The sequence below is a fragment of the Xiphophorus maculatus genome, chromosome 7, assembly GCF_002775205.1.
Source record: "Xiphophorus maculatus strain JP 163 A chromosome 7, X_maculatus-5.0-male, whole genome shotgun sequence".
In the NCBI taxonomy this organism is placed as follows: domain Eukaryota; kingdom Metazoa; phylum Chordata; class Actinopteri; order Cyprinodontiformes; family Poeciliidae; genus Xiphophorus; species Xiphophorus maculatus.
Window position 1 is genome coordinate 30,563,107 of NC_036449.1, and position 18,675 is coordinate 30,581,781.

The following is an 18,675-nucleotide window of genomic DNA, read 5'->3' on the forward strand; positions in this document are numbered from 1 at the left end:
AAAAGTGGTTAACTTTTAAAAATGCATATTTTCAAAAAACAAGCCATTTTATCCCTAATACTTAAGCTATGAATACTAATATAGGAGCAATAAGTAAGAAGAAAGCAGGAAGTGAGCTAACCGTTAGGCTAACGGCGTTAGCATGTCGGTGTAGCAGCAGAGCCAACATGGAAGCTAAAACTCACCTGTAGTCTAGCGGCCATCTTGAAAATCCTCTGTTCCGATTCAAGATGGAGAATTCAGTCTTTACTTCTCCTTATCTGCCCACCGCCATTATCAATTTATCACCATGGCAACCAAAGACTATCCTGCGTTTTCTATGGCGGAGCGAATATTAAGGTCAGCGATGCTGATTGGCCAAAGGTTTATCAATTTCCCGAGCAGCAACATATTTATTTAGGATATTTAGCTTCATAGCTTCACCTCTATAAGCTAAATTCACTGCTGACAAGCTAGTTGGTGGAAATGTTGTGAAAGTAATTCAGATTACATCTAGGTAGAGAAAACTGGCTTTTAGTACAATTACATTATTCCTATGTAATTATAGTTTCCGTAGGAAACTTTAAATTACAAAGTGGTCCAATCTCATCACATTTAATATGTAATGTTTTTAAGCCACTGAACGTTCAAGTAACTGGCTGTTTTTCTTTTTTTTTTTTTATATTAACATTTTTATTGAGAAAGCACATTACAATACAATTATATAATTACACCGATTACATTCACATTTTTACATGCTTCCTCTGTTTTCTAATTTAGACAAGAGAGAGAGAAAAAAAAAAAAAAAAAAAAAAAAAAAAAAAAAAAAACAAACAAAAAACCAAAACTTGAATGGGAGCGGCGGGGCGGCCTGAGTACCAACCCATAATTGACATATCAAATTAGAGCATAAATCTGAATGACAGCAAGGTTTACGAAAAATCAGACACAACAGGTTTGACATATTCTGTCCACTTTGACCATATCTTGTAGAAAGTATCTCTCTGCACATTAATGGAAAAAGATAGTCTCTCCAGTACATAGATCTCTTTCACTACATTTATCCAGTCATCAGTTGTTGGAGGTTCCCGTTTAAGCCATTTCCTTGTAAGGGCCTTTTTGCTCCCGGCCAGTAAAATGAACAGAAGTTTTTGATCGTTGTGGTTCAGTTTGTCAACCGGTATGTTACATAAAAATATGCATTCAAAAGTTAAAGGAAAATTAGCAGTGAAGATGTTCTGTAAATGATTATGGATTTGAGACCAATATTGCTGGATGGTTTGGCAGTCCCAGAAAATATGGAAATGATTGGCATCATCCCTTCCACATCTCCAGCAAGTAAAACCCCTTCCCTGGTATCGTTTCTGCTTTGGGGTTATGAAAAATCTTATAATATGTTTCCAGCAGAATTCACGCCAAACCTTCGATCTTGTTGTTGTCCATGGTATCTTACAGATGTGGCCCCAATCATCTTCTGAGATTGTCAGGCTGGCTTCTTTTTCCCACTTCACTTTAATATAATCAGTGCTGTCTTTCTTACACCGCAGGATGGCGTCATATAACCTGGAAATAGTTTTACCTGGTTTTGACTTAGTTAGTAATATAAACGTTTCCACAAATCTCAAATTATGTAAATGTACTTTTAGCTCTTTATTAAAATAATTTCTGACCTGTAAAAATCTAAAAAAGTCATCTGCACATAAATCATGTTTTCTTTTCAGGGTTTCAAAACATTGGAACGTCCCTTTATGGACAAAAGAATAGTAATTAGTTAGGCCTTTTGAAATCCACTTCTTGAATCTATCGTCATGTTGATTTGGGAGGAAATCCGAATCATAAGCGCACCATCTTAAGAGTTTAGAGGCATTTTCTAAACCACAGATTCTAATTGCTTCATTCCATGCAGATATCATTACTTGTGATATAGGTTCATCTGCCAAATTAATTTTACTCTGTAATTTTGTGTCAGCTATTATGGCTTTAATTGGCATTGTTTTGACCGTTTCCCCTTCCACATTTTTCCATCCTGCAGTGTAATCCGGACAGCACAAACATATCAAAGGTCTCAACTGAGCTGCACAAAAATATTCTCGTAAACATGGAAGCCCACAACCCCCTTTTTCCTTTTTTAATTGTAGAGTTTTGTATTTGACTCTGGCTTTTTTCCCTTTCCAAATGTATTTGGACAGCATCTTATCCCATTCTACAAATTGTTTTGACGGTACGGGAACTGGTAGGGATTGAAATAAATACAAAAATCGGGGGAGAATGTTTAATTTAACTGACTCAATCCTGGAGTGTAGGTCTAAGAAAGGTATGGCGTTCCATCTTTGGATATCTGACTTTATGGCTATGTTCAAGGGGGCATAATTGGCTTCAAACATTTCATTAGGGTCACGATGGATCACCACCCCCAGATACCTAATACTATCTGCCTCCCATTCCCATTTATAGCAATTTTTAATTTCAGCTGGTGGGTCATAATTCACCGTTAGTACCTGTGTTTTGTTCACATTGACCTTGTACCCTGAGTATAAACCGAAATCTGATAAGATTTTCATTAATTTGGGGAGAACCAGATTAGGATGAGACATAACAAGCAACAAGTCATCAGCAAATAATGCCAATTTTTGCTCGCCTCCTATGGTCCTTATTCCAATTATATCCCGTCTTTGTCTGATCCATTGGCTCAATGGTTCTATAAACAAGGCGAAGAGGAGTGGCGACAAACAGCAACCCTGTCGAGTACCTCGCTCGAGTATGAATGATTCAGTAAGGTCTCCATTAATTTTGATTTTGGCTGTTGGTTTATCATACAACCCAGATATAGTATTTATTATAGATTTATCAAATCCAAATCTCTCAAGAACCTGATATAAAAAGGACCACCTCACAGAATCAAATGCCTTTTCGGCGTCTAAACTTAGCACTAAAGTCTCTATTTTTTGTCTGTGAACCTGGTTCATAATATGTAAAACTTTCCTAATGTTATCTTGAGTTTGTCGATGTTTAATAAAGCCTGTTTGATCATTATGTATTAGTCCTGGTAGGATAGTTTCAAGTCTCTTAGAGATGATGGAAGTGAACAGCTTATAATCAATATTTAATACACTGATTGGGCGGTAGTTACTACAATTTAGGTTATCTTTTCCTTCTTTCTTAATTATAGAGATTATTGCTTCTTTCCATGACGGGGGTACAATTTTTCCCTTCATTACCCAATTAAATGTTTTCTGCAAGGTGGGAGTCAAATGATCCTGCATTATTTTATACCATTCTGGGCCAAATCCATCTGACCCTGCCATTTTACCCCCTTTTAGTCTTTTAATTGCCGAGTGAATTTCTTCACTGGTTATTGTGGATACTAACAATTTATTTTGTTCCTCCGTCACTGTTGGTAGCTCCAATTTAGACAGAAAAGTATTAACTTCTTGATTATTATCTACATGGGTTTGGGAGTAAAGTTTTCTGTAATAGTTCTGAAAACATTGTTGAATTTTCTCCTCTTCGGTTTCTAATTGGCCATCTAAAGGATTTCTTATTTTGTGTATAGTCCTCTCTGCTTGCTGCTTTCTGAGTTTATATGAAAGAAGTTTTAATGATTTCCCGCCAACATCACAATACTGCTGTTTGTTAAAAATTATTTTTTTCTGTACTTCAACCATGTTTAGGTCATCTAATTCTTTTTTAAATTTTACCATATCCGATTTAATGCTGTCGTTCATAGTCACAGAGTGTTCGTGTTGCAGTTTTAACAATTTATCTTCCAGGTATTTACGTTTTTGTATGTTTTCTTTTTTTAAGTGGGTGGATATACTAATTATTTTCCCTCTAATCACTGCCTTCATTGCATCCCATAATATTCCTGGTGACACCTCCTCATTATCATTTTGAGCTAAATAATTTTCTATTTCTTTTTTTAAATTCTCTTTAATGTTTGGGTAGTTTAAAATATTTGTGTTCATCCTCCATACTGTAGACCTATTTTTCCTGTTCAGACAAATATCAGCATAAACTGGATTATGGTCAGAGATTGTACATGGACCGATTTCACAGGTTTTAATTTTAGACAAATCATTCTTGAACGTAAGAATGTAATCTAACCTAGAATATAAGTTATGAGGGTGAGAGAAGTGGGTGTATTCTCTATTAGTTGGGTGATGTTCTCGCCATACATCAACTAATCCTAAATCGTCCATGAGGTGTCCCATCCTCTTACCAATATTTCGTCCATCGCCTTTCCCACTAGAAGAATCAAATTTGGTGTTTAATAAAATATTGAAGTCACCACCGCATATTAAAGTTCCCTGACTCCTCGTTGTTGCAATTTCGAGAACCTGTCTATACAGGGACCAATCACTGCCCGGTGGAATGTATATATTCAGGATGGTGGTCATGGTACCATCAATCCTGCCCGTAATCATTATGTAGCGACCTTCTTTATCTTTGTACTCTGATATGTGTTCATAGTTAAGAGTTCCAGATAACAAAATTGCCACTCCCCTTCGCCTCCCAGAACTGTGGGAAGAAAAAAACACATGTTTAAAACCCATCTTGTTTAATTTAACATGCTCGCTATCCGGTAGATGTGTTTCCTGCAATAAAACAATTTGGGTTTTGTCTCTCTTAAATTTAGATAGGACTTTCTGCCTTTTTACTGGACTATGTAAACCATTAATGTTGTTTGACACCAATTTTATCAACCTGCTACTCATCTAACTTACATTTCTTAATTATATCACAAAGATTATTGGGCTCCCCGCTCACTCTTAAAAACGCTGAACATAGAACATATAAAAAAGTTAACATTAAGAACAAACAAAACTCAAACTGAACTCTTGACTTCCAAGGTGGGGGTCTCAAATGAGAACCCTGCTTCACCTCCAGAGGCAGCTTCTTCATCAGTTAGTGAAGGGGCCCTTGGTGGCTATGGCCTCAGTGTAAAGAGCACCGCGAGAAACCTGCCTTATTTACTTATTGTACTTCATAAACCAAATACAAGTCCTGATTATTAGTAACAGAGTGGATAAACCTTAATTTTCCTTGTGCGTGGGAGAAGACCTCTTGAAGGCTCTAAGTTTTTCTTTGTAGCCGGCTGCGGGGTCCCGCCTCTTGTTTGCTGGCCCACTCCCCGGTCCGCCGCGTACTCTGCTCCAGGTCAGCTGCTTCAGATGTTCCAGGGCCGTTTCTGGTGACTTAACGACCCGCACAGCGTAGCCTCTACTGGACATGTCTTCAGTAGCTTCCACCACTGTATTGTAGATCTTTGTTTCATCTCCATATTTCACCCTCAGCCGGGCAGGAAAGAGAGTCTGAAAGGGGATTTGCTGCTCCTTCAGAATCTTGCGCACGTCTGCGTATTCTCTTCGTTTTTTCAAAATCAGAGGGGGATAGTCATGGTCCAAATTCACTTGCTTGCCGTTCCAGGTAAATCCTCTTTTCTGCCATGCCTTGCGAAGGAGAAGTTCTTTGGTTTTAAAACTGAGGAATTTCACAACAATAGATCGCGGGGGAGCGTCGCTTGGAGGCGGAGGGCCTAGAGAGCGGTGAGCCCGTTCAATGTGTATGTCGAGCTCGTCTTGGGACAGCGCCAAGCCCTCACGGAGCAACTTCTCCACAAAGTCACCCATTGATGCCGAGTCCCGTTCTGCCGCCTCGGGTACGCCATAAATGCGTATGTTCTCTCTTCGTGTACGGCTTTCTAGGTCCATTAGTTTATCCTCCAGCTTTATCTGTAGCTTTATTATTTCAGTGACGGCGTCCTCCGTGGTTAAAATCCTCTCCTCCGCTTTTTCAATCCGGTCCTCAGCCTCGTCTAGTCTGGTGTTCATCTTTCGAATTTCTTCTTTTATTTCCCCCAAATGCGCATTATTTTCCTGTCGGAAGCCTCTTAATTCCTGCAATACCGTCTCCCATTCAGCCATAGTATCACTGTTGTTTGTTTAGTTCAAGTCAAAAAGTGCAGCGGTAATTTTTCAAACCGGAGGTTTGAGATGAATAGCAGTTGGCATTAGCTAAAATGCTAGCAATATTTTCTCGACTTTAAACGTCCGCTTATTGGCGTTATAAAGCATCGGTTTTGAAGTATTTCGCTCACCCCAGTTCTTTTTCACCTTTATAGGTATGTTTTCGTCGTTTAAGTGGGGTTGGGTTTTCAATTTCTTAGGTTCTCTCGGGAGCCCGTTCACAGCGCGGCCATCACGATGACGTTCAAACCGGAAGTCCGGCTGTTTTTCATTTTGATTCACATTGTTTGCATTTAAAGAAAGATTTCAGCACAGAATCTGCAGCAAAACATCTTAAAATATGTAACTTTTTTTCAAAATATTTTATGAGACAACTGCAGGTGGAATAAAACATTCCCAGATAACCAAAAAATATCTTTTATACTCCAATATTTAGAAACTTCAGGTCAGGAAACAAGCAGCTTTTTACAAATAAATATTACCGCATAAAATAAACTGCATATCTAATCAACTTTGTCTGGTTTATTGTTGTACTTAATAAACAATAAACCAGAGGTTTTCTGTTAAATAACGTCTTTATTCTGTTCAGTCTGAGTCCGGTTCTGATCCATCATCCTCGTATTTGGGCCACATTGTCTATGGATCCTGCTGGATCCGTTTTGTGCAGCAGGAAGTGTCCTTGGACCTGAGCGGCGCTGATCTCCGTGTGCGCGGCTAACGCTAGCTTAGCGAAGCGATCTCCTTCCGACGGCGGCTGGTCCGGGTAGAACCGCCGGAACATCTGGGCCAGCTGCCAGGCGGTGCAGTGACCGATGTACTGCTTCAGGTCGACCCGGCCGGGCCGGACCAGCGCCGGGTCCAACCTGGGAGAGCAAGAGAGGCGGTTTAGCAGAGATATCAGCAGACTGTAGGCGGAGGCTGTCGGCTAAGTTATAAAAATCAGAACAAAGCCCGATGCACAATAAAAAGCTTCCAAAAGGTTCTGAACAAACTTTTAGATGCACATCTATGGATCAAAATGATAAAAATTTAAATCTGAGTTTCTTCAGAACATCGGGAAAAGTCAAACTGAAGTCACAGTTTCCGGTTATGCTGATGATATTTTTATTTTTCAAAGTACAAATATCTCCTTAAAATTTAAATTATAAAATTTGTCAGTAGAACGTCTCACACATCTGAAATGTTTTTATGACACAGATGATGTATAAAATAACATTATGACGACCAATTATATATATTATATAGCAACTGTTGCCTGTCTATGTAATCTGGAGTCTATTTTTCTCTTGGTGTTCCTGAATGCATCACTCACACACACATTATGCAAAATAGACCAAAAGATACAGGTTTAAATGACTCTTAAATGACAAGTATTGGGGAGAACGGTGGCCCAGAAGGGTCAATGGAAGCAAAGGCAACATTGAAAGCTATGCTAGCAGGTTTATTCCTATTTATTTACTGCTGTTGTGGTTTTTGTTTTTGCAGTGTAGCTTTTGGTTGTTGCATTGTAGCTGTAGCATTTTTTGACCCATTTGGGCCGCCATAGAAGAGTGATAAAAGAAATCCATGAAACGTTTTATTGTAACTAAACAGGATCACAAGAAACAAAAATTTACATTAAACTAAATTAGTTCAATTAAATGCCACCGATTTGAAAAGAATAAAATGTGAAGCTACATGTAACATCCTTTATATGTAAATAATTAAGGTTAAAAAGTAAATGCATAAAATCAATCAGATCTGTAATAAACTCATTGCATATTCTCTCCTTTGCAGCTAATAGTTTAGAAAAAGTTTTCTCATGAAAAAACGATATAAAACACAGAAAATAAAAGATTTTATTGTCATTTTATGTTTAGGTCTGAAGCAGTTTTTGTGGTGAAAATGGAAAAAAATTAACATTTAATCAACAAATTATGAGACAATAATCAATGATTAATGATCAATAATCAATATTGCACCTGTCGATGAAGTTGGTGGTCATGAAGACGATTCTGGCCTCAGACGAAGCGACTCCGTCCAGCGAGTTCAGCAGGCCGCTGAAGGTCAGGCGGCCCATTCCCTGGTAGGCCAGCGGGTCTGGAAGAGAAGAGGAGAACCGGTCAGCGTTCCAGTTCTGGTCGGGTCAGCCGGTTCTGTTCTGCTCGGCTCTCACTCTCGGTGGGCAGCAGCTCCCGGCTGACGAAGGCGGCGTCCACGTCCTCCAGCAGGATGATGCTCTGCTGCGGCGCCACGCTCAGCAGGTGGTTGAGCCGGTCGTCCGACAGCGTCCGGTCGCTCAGGCTCATCAGGCAGATGCTGTAGCCCAACTCGCCGGCCAGCGCCGTACTGCAATAGAACCGGACCGGGTCAGAACCGCGGGAACGCTCAGACCGACACGCCGCGGCAGGACGACTCACATGAAGCTGCTCTTCCCGCATCCTGGAGGCCCGAACAGCAGGTACCCTCTCCTGTAGGGAATCCCTGAACACACACAGACGGGATCAGAACCAGCAACCCGACCTGGACGGGCCGGCACCACCTGACACCAGAACCGGTCCTTCACCTCTGTCCGTGTACCAGCGCGGGTTCCCGATGAAATCCTTCACGTCGTCCACCAAGCGCTCGGCCACGCCGGCCTCCAGCACCACGGAGCTGAGGGGCCGGCGTCGCCGTGGAAACCCGAAGGGCCTCCACTCGCCGCCCATGGCCGTGTACATGACGGTGCGTCCCTCCTCCTGCTTCAGCGCCAGCTCCCGCGCTGCACGACACCATCACAACATCCACATTTCATATATATATATATGTCAGGTATATAATTAGCTTCATCAATAATTGGTAGATAACTAAGATTATCGTTTTCAACAACCTTAATCAAAGGCTGAGCGTTTTCCTGTGTACCTTCCTGCAGGATGTTGAAGAAGATCTGCCGGTCTCTGCCCAGAGCGGTGAAGGTGATGGACTCCCACGGAGCCCCGGTCTGCAGATTCAGCATCTGCTTCTCCCTGGTCCGCTCCACCCGGATCCACTTCCTGCCGTACCTGGAGACCAGGTGGACCACATCCAGCTGACTTCTTTATATCAAATACTGATTGTGCGTGTGTTTATTTGAAATTTGTTCATTTATTTGCATAGTAATTAACATTTTTGTAAATGGGCCAGAATTAGCCAAAACCCTATTTTTCCTCCGCTGTCCCTGGTCAATAAGGAAAATAAGGAATTTTTTTCATGCTAAAAGAAATAGAGGTTATACAAAACAAGGTCAACATGATTTAACTACACAAAAGTTGTCAATAAATATTGTGTGACCACATATTAAAACACTGTGGTCACACAATCAACAATTCAGAAACATATCTTTTAAAATCGTTGCGCTTCTATAGCAGTTGTTACGGTCGCGCTTGCATTCAAGGACACTTTGTATATAAAATGTACTATAATAAATAATATATTGTGGATAATATACTGAAATAGCTATTTGAAATCTACTACAATTAGTACACATCAACATACTATATGAACAAGATATCTGCGACGTTTCTAAAATGATACGATGATTAAATTAACGAGGTGTACGTAAAGGCAGCATGGAGTCGTAAAATCCGGTTTAGATGCGCAACAAAGTTTAACTGAACGGAACTGGAGGTTTTCCTCACCAGATGATGTGGTTCCCTGGACTCGGGTGGAAGTCGAACTGCGTGTGGACCCGTCCGCTCTCGTGGGCCATGTAGGAGGTTTCCACGCTGAGGTGCTGCGTGTGGGTGGCGTGCTTGGTGATCCAGCTCAGCAGCCAGTGGTAGCTCTTGTCCCTGCTGGGAACCTCCAGGGTGATCATGTAGTTCCTTCGGAAGAACACCATGCCCACCTGGGCTCCCTTTCTGGCCACGGCCAGCGCCGTCCCGACCCCGACCAGTCCGAACCCAGCACCAAAGTACGGGTTGTCCTTCAGGCCGTCCAGGAAGTCCGACAGCGGCATGATGCTGGCCCCGCGCCCCCTCCTAGAACCAGTTTTAACTCAATGAATGTAAAATCCACGGCAGCTGGAGGATCCACGTGATGCAGCGACCTTTACTACACTTCCTGTGTTACCGGAAAAACATTCCGACTCTCCACCAATACCTATCATTGTATGTTCCGGTGTTCAGATAATCGGCACTGAAGTTAGCTTCTGATTCGAAGCTACATTAAATGATTATTACACTTTTGTATGTAATCGGGATTATTTTCAATTCTAGTACAACACCTGGATTATTTAACGATTCCTTGTTATTTGTCAAACTTTTATTCCATTTGTGAAAATAACAAAGATAAATTTCACTTCTTATTTTGGGTTTTTACCCAACTTTAAATAAACTTTTTACACAATTTAAACCTGGACTGAACCTGGTTCCAGATTATTCTGTTTCTAATCTGTGCAGAATGTCTGCTAACTATGAAAACACAAAAAGAAAATCTCACGCAAAATACCTATTTTTATTCCCACTCAAATACCAATTATTTAATTAATAAAAAAAGTAATCAGTGCAAGTAAATAAAGGTTATATGAGCTGAAATTATATTAAGTAAATAAATACATTAAAATCAAAATGTTGATTTTTATATTTGTCCCGCTGTGTGAACATTTACTGTTTCTGAAGTTACTAATCGGAAGCTAACTTCAGCACCGTCTGATTAGCAGTTAGCTAACCTAAGCTAAGCTAGCGATAACAGTCGATCTATTCCGCTCTCTCAACATTAATGAGTAAATGGAGGCTCGCAGCAGGCCCGTCTGCGTGTAACCAGGGATTCAGATGAAGAACAACAACAGAAACGAGTCCAGAAACGAGAGGAGGCGATGAGAACCGAAACCTGAATGTTGATCTTTTGTTTGTCAGGCGGACTGAGGGTGAGATCTCAGGCAGGAGGTCTGGCTGGCGACGTATTTGATTATAAATCTGTTTATTACCTGTTGTTGCAGCAGCTCTGTTACCGTGACACAGATCTGCTCCTTGTTTATCAGCGGGTTGTAACTCATAATGACGCAGAACTTTGCAAAAGTCTCGATTCTTTTCCAGAGAGAAAACTGGAGAAAAAAGCATAAATTTATTCAAACATGCAACCAGAAAACTTTATATGATCAATAAAACACGGCTTTATTTTGGGAGTTCACGACAGTTTGGGATTCCTCTCATGCTAAAATTTCAGTTGTTTCCTAGAAACCCCACACTACTGGCTGAAAATGTCTGCCCAAAGCATGACGCAGCCTCCACCTTGCTTTACTGATGATTGGTCACGTCTCGGCCCTTTCCTTCATACTTCCTCTTATTTCAAATGAAACTTCAATCAGACAGTAGAAGGAGAATCTGGAATCTGTTTTTTTTTTTGTGCAGATCATGTTTTAGGACTTTTGTCTATTATTTTTTGAGTCCATACCCTTTTGGGTCATGAGAATCACTGCTCCGAGGCAAATTTCCAGTTTTCTTCTGCTAAAGTGGATTCATGAACCTGGTTAAAAAGAGCATCAAATCTTCTCTGTCACTGATAAAAGGCTGGAGTAAACAAGACATCAGGGGCGGTGCTGAAAATAAATGATAAATTAGCTGGATCAAAAAGATTCATTTTCAAAAAGATTCAAAGATATTTTTCCAAATTTAGATTATTAATTTAACCTCCTGAGACCCTGCATCCTCATACGAGGACATTACATTTTTGTAAACACAGATATAAATAATAACATTGATTGAATGGTCTTATCGTCACACAGATAGACCCAATGTCCTCGTCTGAGGACATTGGGTTTTGAGATAACCACTTATTGTAGAAAGCTGAAATTTCATTTTTAGGCCAATTGGGTCCTTATGATCCCAAATGACAAGGAGAAATGTATATGCAAAAACAGACCCATTGTCCTCATATGAGGGCATTGGTTTTGACATAGTTCAAGAGCACATAGAAAGCTAAAATTTAATTTCAACTAAAATTAGGTCATACTAATCCCAAATAGTAAGGAGACATAAAAAATGCACATCAAATAAAAGCCCGGGTCTCAGGAGGTTAAATTGTAAGGAAATCAGGATTTGTTGAAGCTTCTTGTATTTTTCAGGCATGATGGAGGCGGTGCAACCATCATGTGGTGAATGTGGACAGAACTTCTCAAACACATACATGTCCGTCTCCCACCGCTGTCCAAAGCTGCCGGTCCGGACGGGTCCAGGTAAACACCTGGAGGAGACATCAGAACCCAATGTAGAACAGCAGAAGCTGATTGTTCTTCTTCTTCTTCATCCTGAAAACGTCCCGTGTGTTTAGGGAGCCGGAGCCGGTCACCAGCAGGGAAACAACCAGAAAACAACCCCAACACTTCAGCGCCACCTGCAGGTAAACCTCAGGAGGTGGGGTCACTCATATTGACCCTGGTTCTGCTGGAGGTGTCTTCACATTTAAAGGAGTCGTTTCTCTCCACTGTCGCCACGTGCTTTCTAAGAAGGAGGGGTTGTTTGTTCTTGTCCTCCAGCGTACCTTTCTGAGGGATCAGAGGACGTTTATCGGACCCACGCCTGTCCCAAATGTCGCCGCTGCTTCAAGATGCGCTCCCACCTGCAGGAGCACCTTCGGTTGCACTTCCCCGACCCGAGCCTCCAGTGCCCCACCTGCGACCGATTCTTCACCAGCCAGAGCAAGCTGCGCATACACCGCCTCCGGGAGGCCGGGGAGAAGGCCCACCGCTGCCACCTGTGTGATTATTCAGCCGTGGAGAGAAACGCCGTCCGGCGCCACCTGGCCAGCGTGCATCCAGAGGACGCTGGCAGCAGCCAGAGCTTCCTCTGTCCCGCCTGCAGTCAGAGCTTCCACCACAGCCGGACCCTGAAGGCTCACATGAAGACACACAACATCCGGAGGGACGGGGCGCTGGTGTCCTGCTTCCAGGACGGCTGCTCCTTCCAGAGTTCCCAGAGCAAAGACCTGCTCAGACACGCCGCTGAGGAGCACGGGGTCAGAGCGGCGGAGTGTCGTCATCACGCCTGCAGCGCCGTCTTCAAATGCGCTGCAGACATGGAGGATCACTACCGGACCCACCTGGCCTACCACTGCTCAGACTGCAGCTTCTCCTGCTCCAATAAGAACGTCTTCCTGCAGCACCGGCGACTCGGCCACACCGGCCAACAAAAGCTCTGCTGTGACTTTTGCCCCTTTGTGACCTTTAACCCCGTGGAGCACGAGCAGCACGTTGCGCGTCTGCACGCCAACGAGAAGATCCACCGCTGCTCTCGGTGCAGCTACGTCACGGCGCATAAACGCGGCTTGAAGCGACACATCCTGATGCACAGCGGTGAGGAGGAACAGAAACGATCCGGGTTCTTCAGAAAAACTAAACCTGGGCTGGTTTTCATTCACACTGCCACCGTGTTACTCATTCACCTCTAAATATCACAATTTGAAACTAAATATTTAGTCACCAAACTAAATATTTAGCTTCAAATTAGCTTTGAGCTAAACATTTAGCTTGCTAACTAAATATTTACTTTGCAGCTGAAGTTTATCTCTGAACTAAATACTTAGCTCTGGCCAAAATATCAAGCTAAATATTTAGTTTTTTAAGTAACTATATAGCTTGAAATTGTGACATTTATAAATGAATGAATAACATGGTGAAAAATGAATAATAAATGAATAATCCAAATTATTGCTGTTCATTTCTGACTGACTAACTTCACCAACTGACGAGTTTCTCTGGCTGTGGCTGAACCGTCTGTTTGCTCTCCAGGTGAGAAACCTCACAAGTGCAGCTTGTGTGAGTTCAGGTGCAGAGACGAGTCCTACCTGTCCAAACACATGCTGGTTCACACTGAGCACAAGAACTTCATGTGTGCTGAGTGTGGCTACGTCACCAAGTGGAAGCATTACCTCACCGTCCACATGAGGAAACACGCCGGAGAGCTCAGGTACAAAACACACTTTTCAAATGGTCCCTGTGTTTATTGTGGAAACAAAAATCATTTAACCACCTAAAAATATCCTTTCGCAAATATTTATTTTGAAGCTAAATATTTAGCTTGCTAACTAAATAATGAGTTAGCGATATTTAGTTTGCAAATAAACTATTTGCTAACTAAATTATTAGCAAATAACAGGACTGGCTAAATATTTAGCTTGGACTTTAGCTCCAAGCTAAATATTTAGCTTGGAGCTAAATATTTAGTTTGTAAAGTAAATATTTAGCTGTAATTTAAGTATTTAGTTTGAAACTGTAGCATTATAAATGCATGTTCAAAATATGACTTGGAAAACGAACCACCCTGTTTTTCTCTGGTAAAAGGTCAGATGACCCAAATGACCCGCCTGTCTCTCCTAGATATTCCTGTGATCAATGCTCCTACCGATGCCACCGAATGGATCAGCTGAAGAGTCACAAATTACGGCATCAAGCTAAATCGCTCATGTGTGAGATCTGCGCTTACGCCTGCAAGCGCAAGTATGAGCTCCGCAACCACATGCTGGCCAAACATTCTGGAGAGGAGAAGAAATCTGCTGCTTATAAGTGCAAGTACTGCTCATACACCACCTGGTACCGGCAGGCACTCCAGAACCACGAGAACTGCAAACATACCAAGCTGAAGGAGTTTCGCTGTGCGCTCTGCTCCTACTCGTCCTACAGCAGCATCAGCCTCTTCCTGCACAAGAGGAAGGTCCACGGCTACGTCCCTGGAGACGCAGCCTGGCTGGAGAACTATGCAGCCAAGGAACAGGAGAGGAAGTCAGCAGAGTTCATGGAGGACTTTTACAGGAAGTCCAAACCACCAGCTGCCGGTACACAGCAGAACCAGTCAGGAACCGGTGCCTGCACAGAAAGCTCTGCCGCTTCTCAAGCCGACGGTTCGGTTCTCGCCCAAGAAGTTTCTGAAAGATCCGCCAGCAGTCCGGAGCAGTACTGTACCCTGCTGTTGACCACTCTACCGACCGTCGAGGACCAAAACACAGCTTTAAGAAATGAGAACGAAATCTGCCGAAGCACACCGCCTTTAACCGCGCCAGACCCGTCCACACCTGCCAGCTCATTGGAGGAAGACAATCTGGGACTGCAAGACGGACCTGGTGAGCAAAGTGACGTAGAAGATGCCAGTGAGCCTCCGACCAACCCGAGTCGATCCGTTGAGTCTATGGACGGTCGGACCTTCACACCCGAGGGGGAAAATAAAGTTTCAACTATCGGTTCTGCTTTCCCAACCGAGGAAACCGACCCGTCACACTCTGAGGTCCGACTGAAAGCTTTGAGGAAACACGACAAGGACCAAGCAGACGCCATGGTTCTAGAGGGACGGGTCCAGATGCTGGCGGTGCCATCTGAAGCCGTTTACCGTTGTGACAAATGTTCCTACGTAACCAGCAAGGAGACGGCTTTGGACCAGCACTACAGAAATCGGTGTCACCGCAGGACGAAGGGACACGAGTGCCCGTCGTGTGGGGAGCGATTCAAACAGAGGCGAAGGTTTGATCACCACCTTAAACATCAGCATCCTGCTCCTCCACCCAACAAGGCTTCACCAGAAAATCCTGCTGCTGCGCCGGCAGAATCCGGACGATCACACAGAGAAACAAGTTCACATCAGACTGAACTTCTGTCCTCTGCAAACGAGACGTCCACAGAACTGAAACATCAACAACAAGAACCATGCACCGCCCACAACCAAACACCCACCGTGTCAGAACCTCAGGCTGGTCAAATCATGGCAAATACGAAGGAAGAGTTAACTAAAACATCTAAATTAGCACAGAGCAAAGCCCTTTATGTTAAAAAAGACGGTAAATTTGAATGTGAGCTGTGCAGCTTTTCCTCAGCCAAGCTGGCAACTTTTAAAAAACACCTCCAGGCCTGCCAAGAGACTTCAGGTCAGATCGTTTCTGAAACGGACAAAGAAGGGAGTGAAAAACTCAAAAGTATGGAGGAGCATGTAGGAAAGACCAATGATGGTAGTTCAGGAGAAAACCGACCAAACTGTGCATTAAGATGTAGTCAGAGAAAAGCTGTGACCGAAAAGAAAGGCCGTCTGAAGCCATTTGAGGTCCGGTCTCCCAGCTGCCCTTATTCAACCAGATCCAAACGTTCTCTATCCCGTCACATTCTTTCTGATCATAAGGAGGAAAAGCTTCAGGATCCAGTAGAGGATCGGTTTCACTGCCAGCAGCGTGAAGGCGCTCGGATGTATTTCTGCAGCCACTGTTCCTTCAGCTCCTCCAGGCGCTATCGCCTGGAGGAGCACGAGTCTCTGCACACGGGTGTCGGCCGTCACAGCTGCGACGCCTGCCACAAAACCTTCGGCTCAGTGTCCAAACTGCGCCAGCATAAGCGACGCATCCACGACAAACAGCCCACACACTTCTGCCCGCTGTGCGACTTTGCCGGCTACGCCCTCGACGACGTCAGACGTCACGGCCGCCGGTGTCACTCGGGGGAGTTGCAGCACATCTGCAGTCACTGCAACGCTCGGTTTAGTTCTGAGATTGCCTTGAGGAACCACTGCAAACGGGCGCATCAACTTCAGGCCTGCTTTTCATGTAAGAAATGTGACTTTACAGGCAGCAGCGAAGGGACACTGAAGCAGCACCAGCAGAGCAGACACCCTGAGGTGAAATGCAGCACCTGCCAGGAGGAGTTTCAGAGTAAAGAAAGCCTCGGCCTTCATCAGAGGACTCACCTGGCACACCCGTGTCAGCTCTGCCCCTTCGCAGCCAAAACAAGGCCGTTGCTGGCGCAGCACCTTCTGAGCCAACATGAGGACGGGTCATCAGAGGACAAGCCTCTGCGCTGCAGCACATGCGAGTTCACCTGTCGGCATCAGCTGGTGTTGGAGCAGCACCTCCGGTCACATGGGACCAAGCGCATGTACAAATGCACAGACTGCGAGTACGCAACCCGGAACAAGCAGAAGATCACGTGGCACATTCGCATTCACACCGGGGAGAAACCGTACAGCTGTGAGCAGTGCAGCTACGCCTGCTCAGACCCGTCCAGGCTGAAGGTAGACACCTGGGTGACCAACCCAGATATCAAAATTAATGCAACTTTCTTGTTGTATAGGTTTTAGATTGTCATTGTGAAATTTCCTCAAACCACTTCTGGTCTTAATCCTGCCAGAGTTGGTTATGTTACGCTAATGCCTACTGATGCAAATTCTACACATACCAAGGATCATGTTGGAAGCAGTTTGCTGCTGTCTAGTGGTTGAAGTTCTGCCCAATTGTCCCTCATCATTGATTTGCACTCTGCGTCCTCAATCCGCTAAAACAGGAGTGTCCAAAGTGGGCCCTGGAGGGCCGGCATCCTGCGTGTTTTAGTTTTCTCCCTGGTTTAACGCACCTGGATCAAATGATGGATCGTCAAATGGCCTAAGAAGAACACTGACCTGCTGAAAAGGTTGTTGGTACCATAGTGAGAGAACTAAAACATGCAGGATGCTGGTCCTCCAGGACCCACTTTGGACACCCCTGAGCTAAAACGACAATAACGGAGCTAGTTTATCAATTTACGCTTTAGCATTTTTACTAACATTGAAAACATTTAGTGCACTCAGCTTCTCATAAATTAATTCTTCCAGATAAATTCTAAAGCACTACTCTTCTTTAAGTAGTTAGACATTAATATTCACGCTCTTATTTTGAAGTAGGTGAAGACGGTTTACGCAGCACTTGTTTCCTCTCCTCACGTTCTCCATGCAGGATGTGGTTTAGAAATTTCAGTTTTTTTCTGTACCCAGAATGCATCACCTCAGCAATCTGGGTACTTTGAGTTGTATCTAACCTAGTTACCTAGTTAGCATTTTGGTGTTGCACGTTAGCATTAGCATTATGATATGTGGAAGTTTCTCTGGTTGCTTCGCTGTCCTGAGGTCAGCATTCGGGTTTTCACCTCACTAATATGTCAGCCGTGTGTTTAAGCTGAATTTATTTGCTTTGTTGTAAATAAAATAAGAATCATCTAACTTTCCATTCATTTCTACCAAAGCTGCATATGAGAGTTCACCAAGAAGAGAAGAAGTACCTTTGCCCAGAGTGCGGCTACAAATGCAAATGGGCGACGCAGCTGAAGTACCACATGATGCGGCACACAGGCACGAACGTCAGAACGCAGCAATAACACCAGAATCAAGTGGCAATCTGACTTATCTGCTGAATTCTTTAATCCTCCAGGGGAGAAACCATACCCCTGTGATGAGTGTGGGTACCGCACCAACCGAGCAGACGCCCTGCGCGCACACCGGGACACGCAGCACCGCGACCTTCGACCTTACATCTGCGAGAAATGCGGCAAAGCCTTTAAGACCAGCTTCATCCTGAAGACCCACCAGAAGAAGCACACGGACGACCGAGCGTACGCCTGCGGACTGTGCCAGAAATCGTTCCGGTGGCCGGCGGGTCTCCGACATCATTTCCTGTCCCACACGGAGCGGCGGCCATTTTCCTGCCGCCACTGCGCCTACAGAGCCAAGCAGCGGTTCCAGGTGGTCAAACATCTGAGGCGGCACCATCCCGAGGAGTCGGCGGAGCAGGGCGTGGTGCGGGACTCAGACCGGAGCATCCTCACCCTGAAGGAGGCCCTGCAGGGGGCGCCGCACGCCGCGGCGGTCAGGGAGCAGCGTCCTCCAGCCAGGAACGAAGAAGCTGTTTCTGAAGGAGACGCAGCAGCAAAACAAAACACCGAAACCCAGTGAAGATTCTGAGATGTATGAATATTTATGGACTCTTGGTTCCATTTGAGAAAAAAACTGTAAACGTG

At 43.9% G+C, this 18,675-nt stretch overlaps 2 protein-coding genes across 3 annotated transcripts; one reads left to right on the forward strand and one right to left on the reverse strand.

Annotated features, from left to right (window-relative positions):
• Positions 1 to 6,299: 6,299 nt before the first annotated feature.
• Positions 6,300 to 10,013, reverse strand: LOC102234420 (mitochondrial chaperone BCS1). The gene is made up of 7 exons (XM_005798160.2): positions 9,581 to 10,013; positions 8,826 to 8,965; positions 8,491 to 8,685; positions 8,345 to 8,408; positions 8,101 to 8,273; positions 7,907 to 8,024; positions 6,300 to 6,808 (listed from the first exon to the last, which is right to left on the reverse strand). Exons 1-7 carry the CDS (start codon positions 9,898 to 9,900, stop codon positions 6,556 to 6,558), a joined length of 1,263 nt encoding a protein of 420 aa, XP_005798217.1. The 5' UTR covers positions 9,901 to 10,013; the 3' UTR covers positions 6,300 to 6,555.
• Positions 10,014 to 10,328: 315 nt separating this feature from the next.
• Positions 10,329 to 18,629, forward strand: znf142 (zinc finger protein 142). 2 transcript variants are annotated; one of them, XM_023336765.1, is made up of 8 exons: positions 10,329 to 10,809; positions 12,007 to 12,117; positions 12,213 to 12,281; positions 12,418 to 13,233; positions 13,669 to 13,846; positions 14,257 to 16,921; positions 17,905 to 18,010; positions 18,090 to 18,629. In XM_023336765.1, the coding sequence occupies exons 2-8, from the start codon at positions 12,009 to 12,011 to the stop codon at positions 18,608 to 18,610; spliced, it is 4,464 nt and encodes a 1,487-aa protein (XP_023192533.1). In that variant the 5' UTR covers positions 10,329 to 10,809; positions 12,007 to 12,008; the 3' UTR covers positions 18,611 to 18,629. The 2 variants fall into 2 exon arrangements, with proteins under 2 accessions (XP_023192533.1, XP_005798216.2); XM_005798159.3 differs by lacking the exon at positions 10,329 to 10,809 and having other exon boundaries at positions 11,947 to 12,117.
• Positions 18,630 to 18,675: the final 46 nt, after the last annotated feature.

What these genes read in the sequence shown, in the direction of transcription:
- znf142 (XM_023336765.1), top strand. Translation starts at nt 12,009, where the DNA reads ATGATGGAGGCGGTGCAACCATCATGTGGTGAATGTGGACAGAACTTC. An exon ending in AAACACGCCGGAGAGCTCAG is followed by an intron (nt 13,847 to 14,256) that starts GTACAAAACACA and finishes TGTCTCTCCTAG; the next exon opens with ATATTCCTGTGATCAATGCT. An exon ending in CAGACCCGTCCAGGCTGAAG is followed by an intron (nt 16,922 to 17,904) that starts GTAGACACCTGG and finishes TTTCTACCAAAG; the next exon opens with CTGCATATGAGAGTTCACCA.
- LOC102234420 (XM_005798160.2), bottom strand. Translation starts at nt 9,900, where the DNA reads ATGCCGCTGTCGGACTTCCTGGACGGCCTGAAGGACAACCCGTACTTT. An exon ending in CCAGGGAACCACATCATCTG is followed by an intron (nt 8,966 to 9,580) that starts GTGAGGAAAACC and finishes CCTGGTCTCCAG; the next exon opens with GTACGGCAGGAAGTGGATCC. An exon ending in GCGCTGGTACACGGACAGAG is followed by an intron (nt 8,409 to 8,490) that starts GTGAAGGACCGG and finishes GTGTGTGTTCAG; the next exon opens with GGATTCCCTACAGGAGAGGG.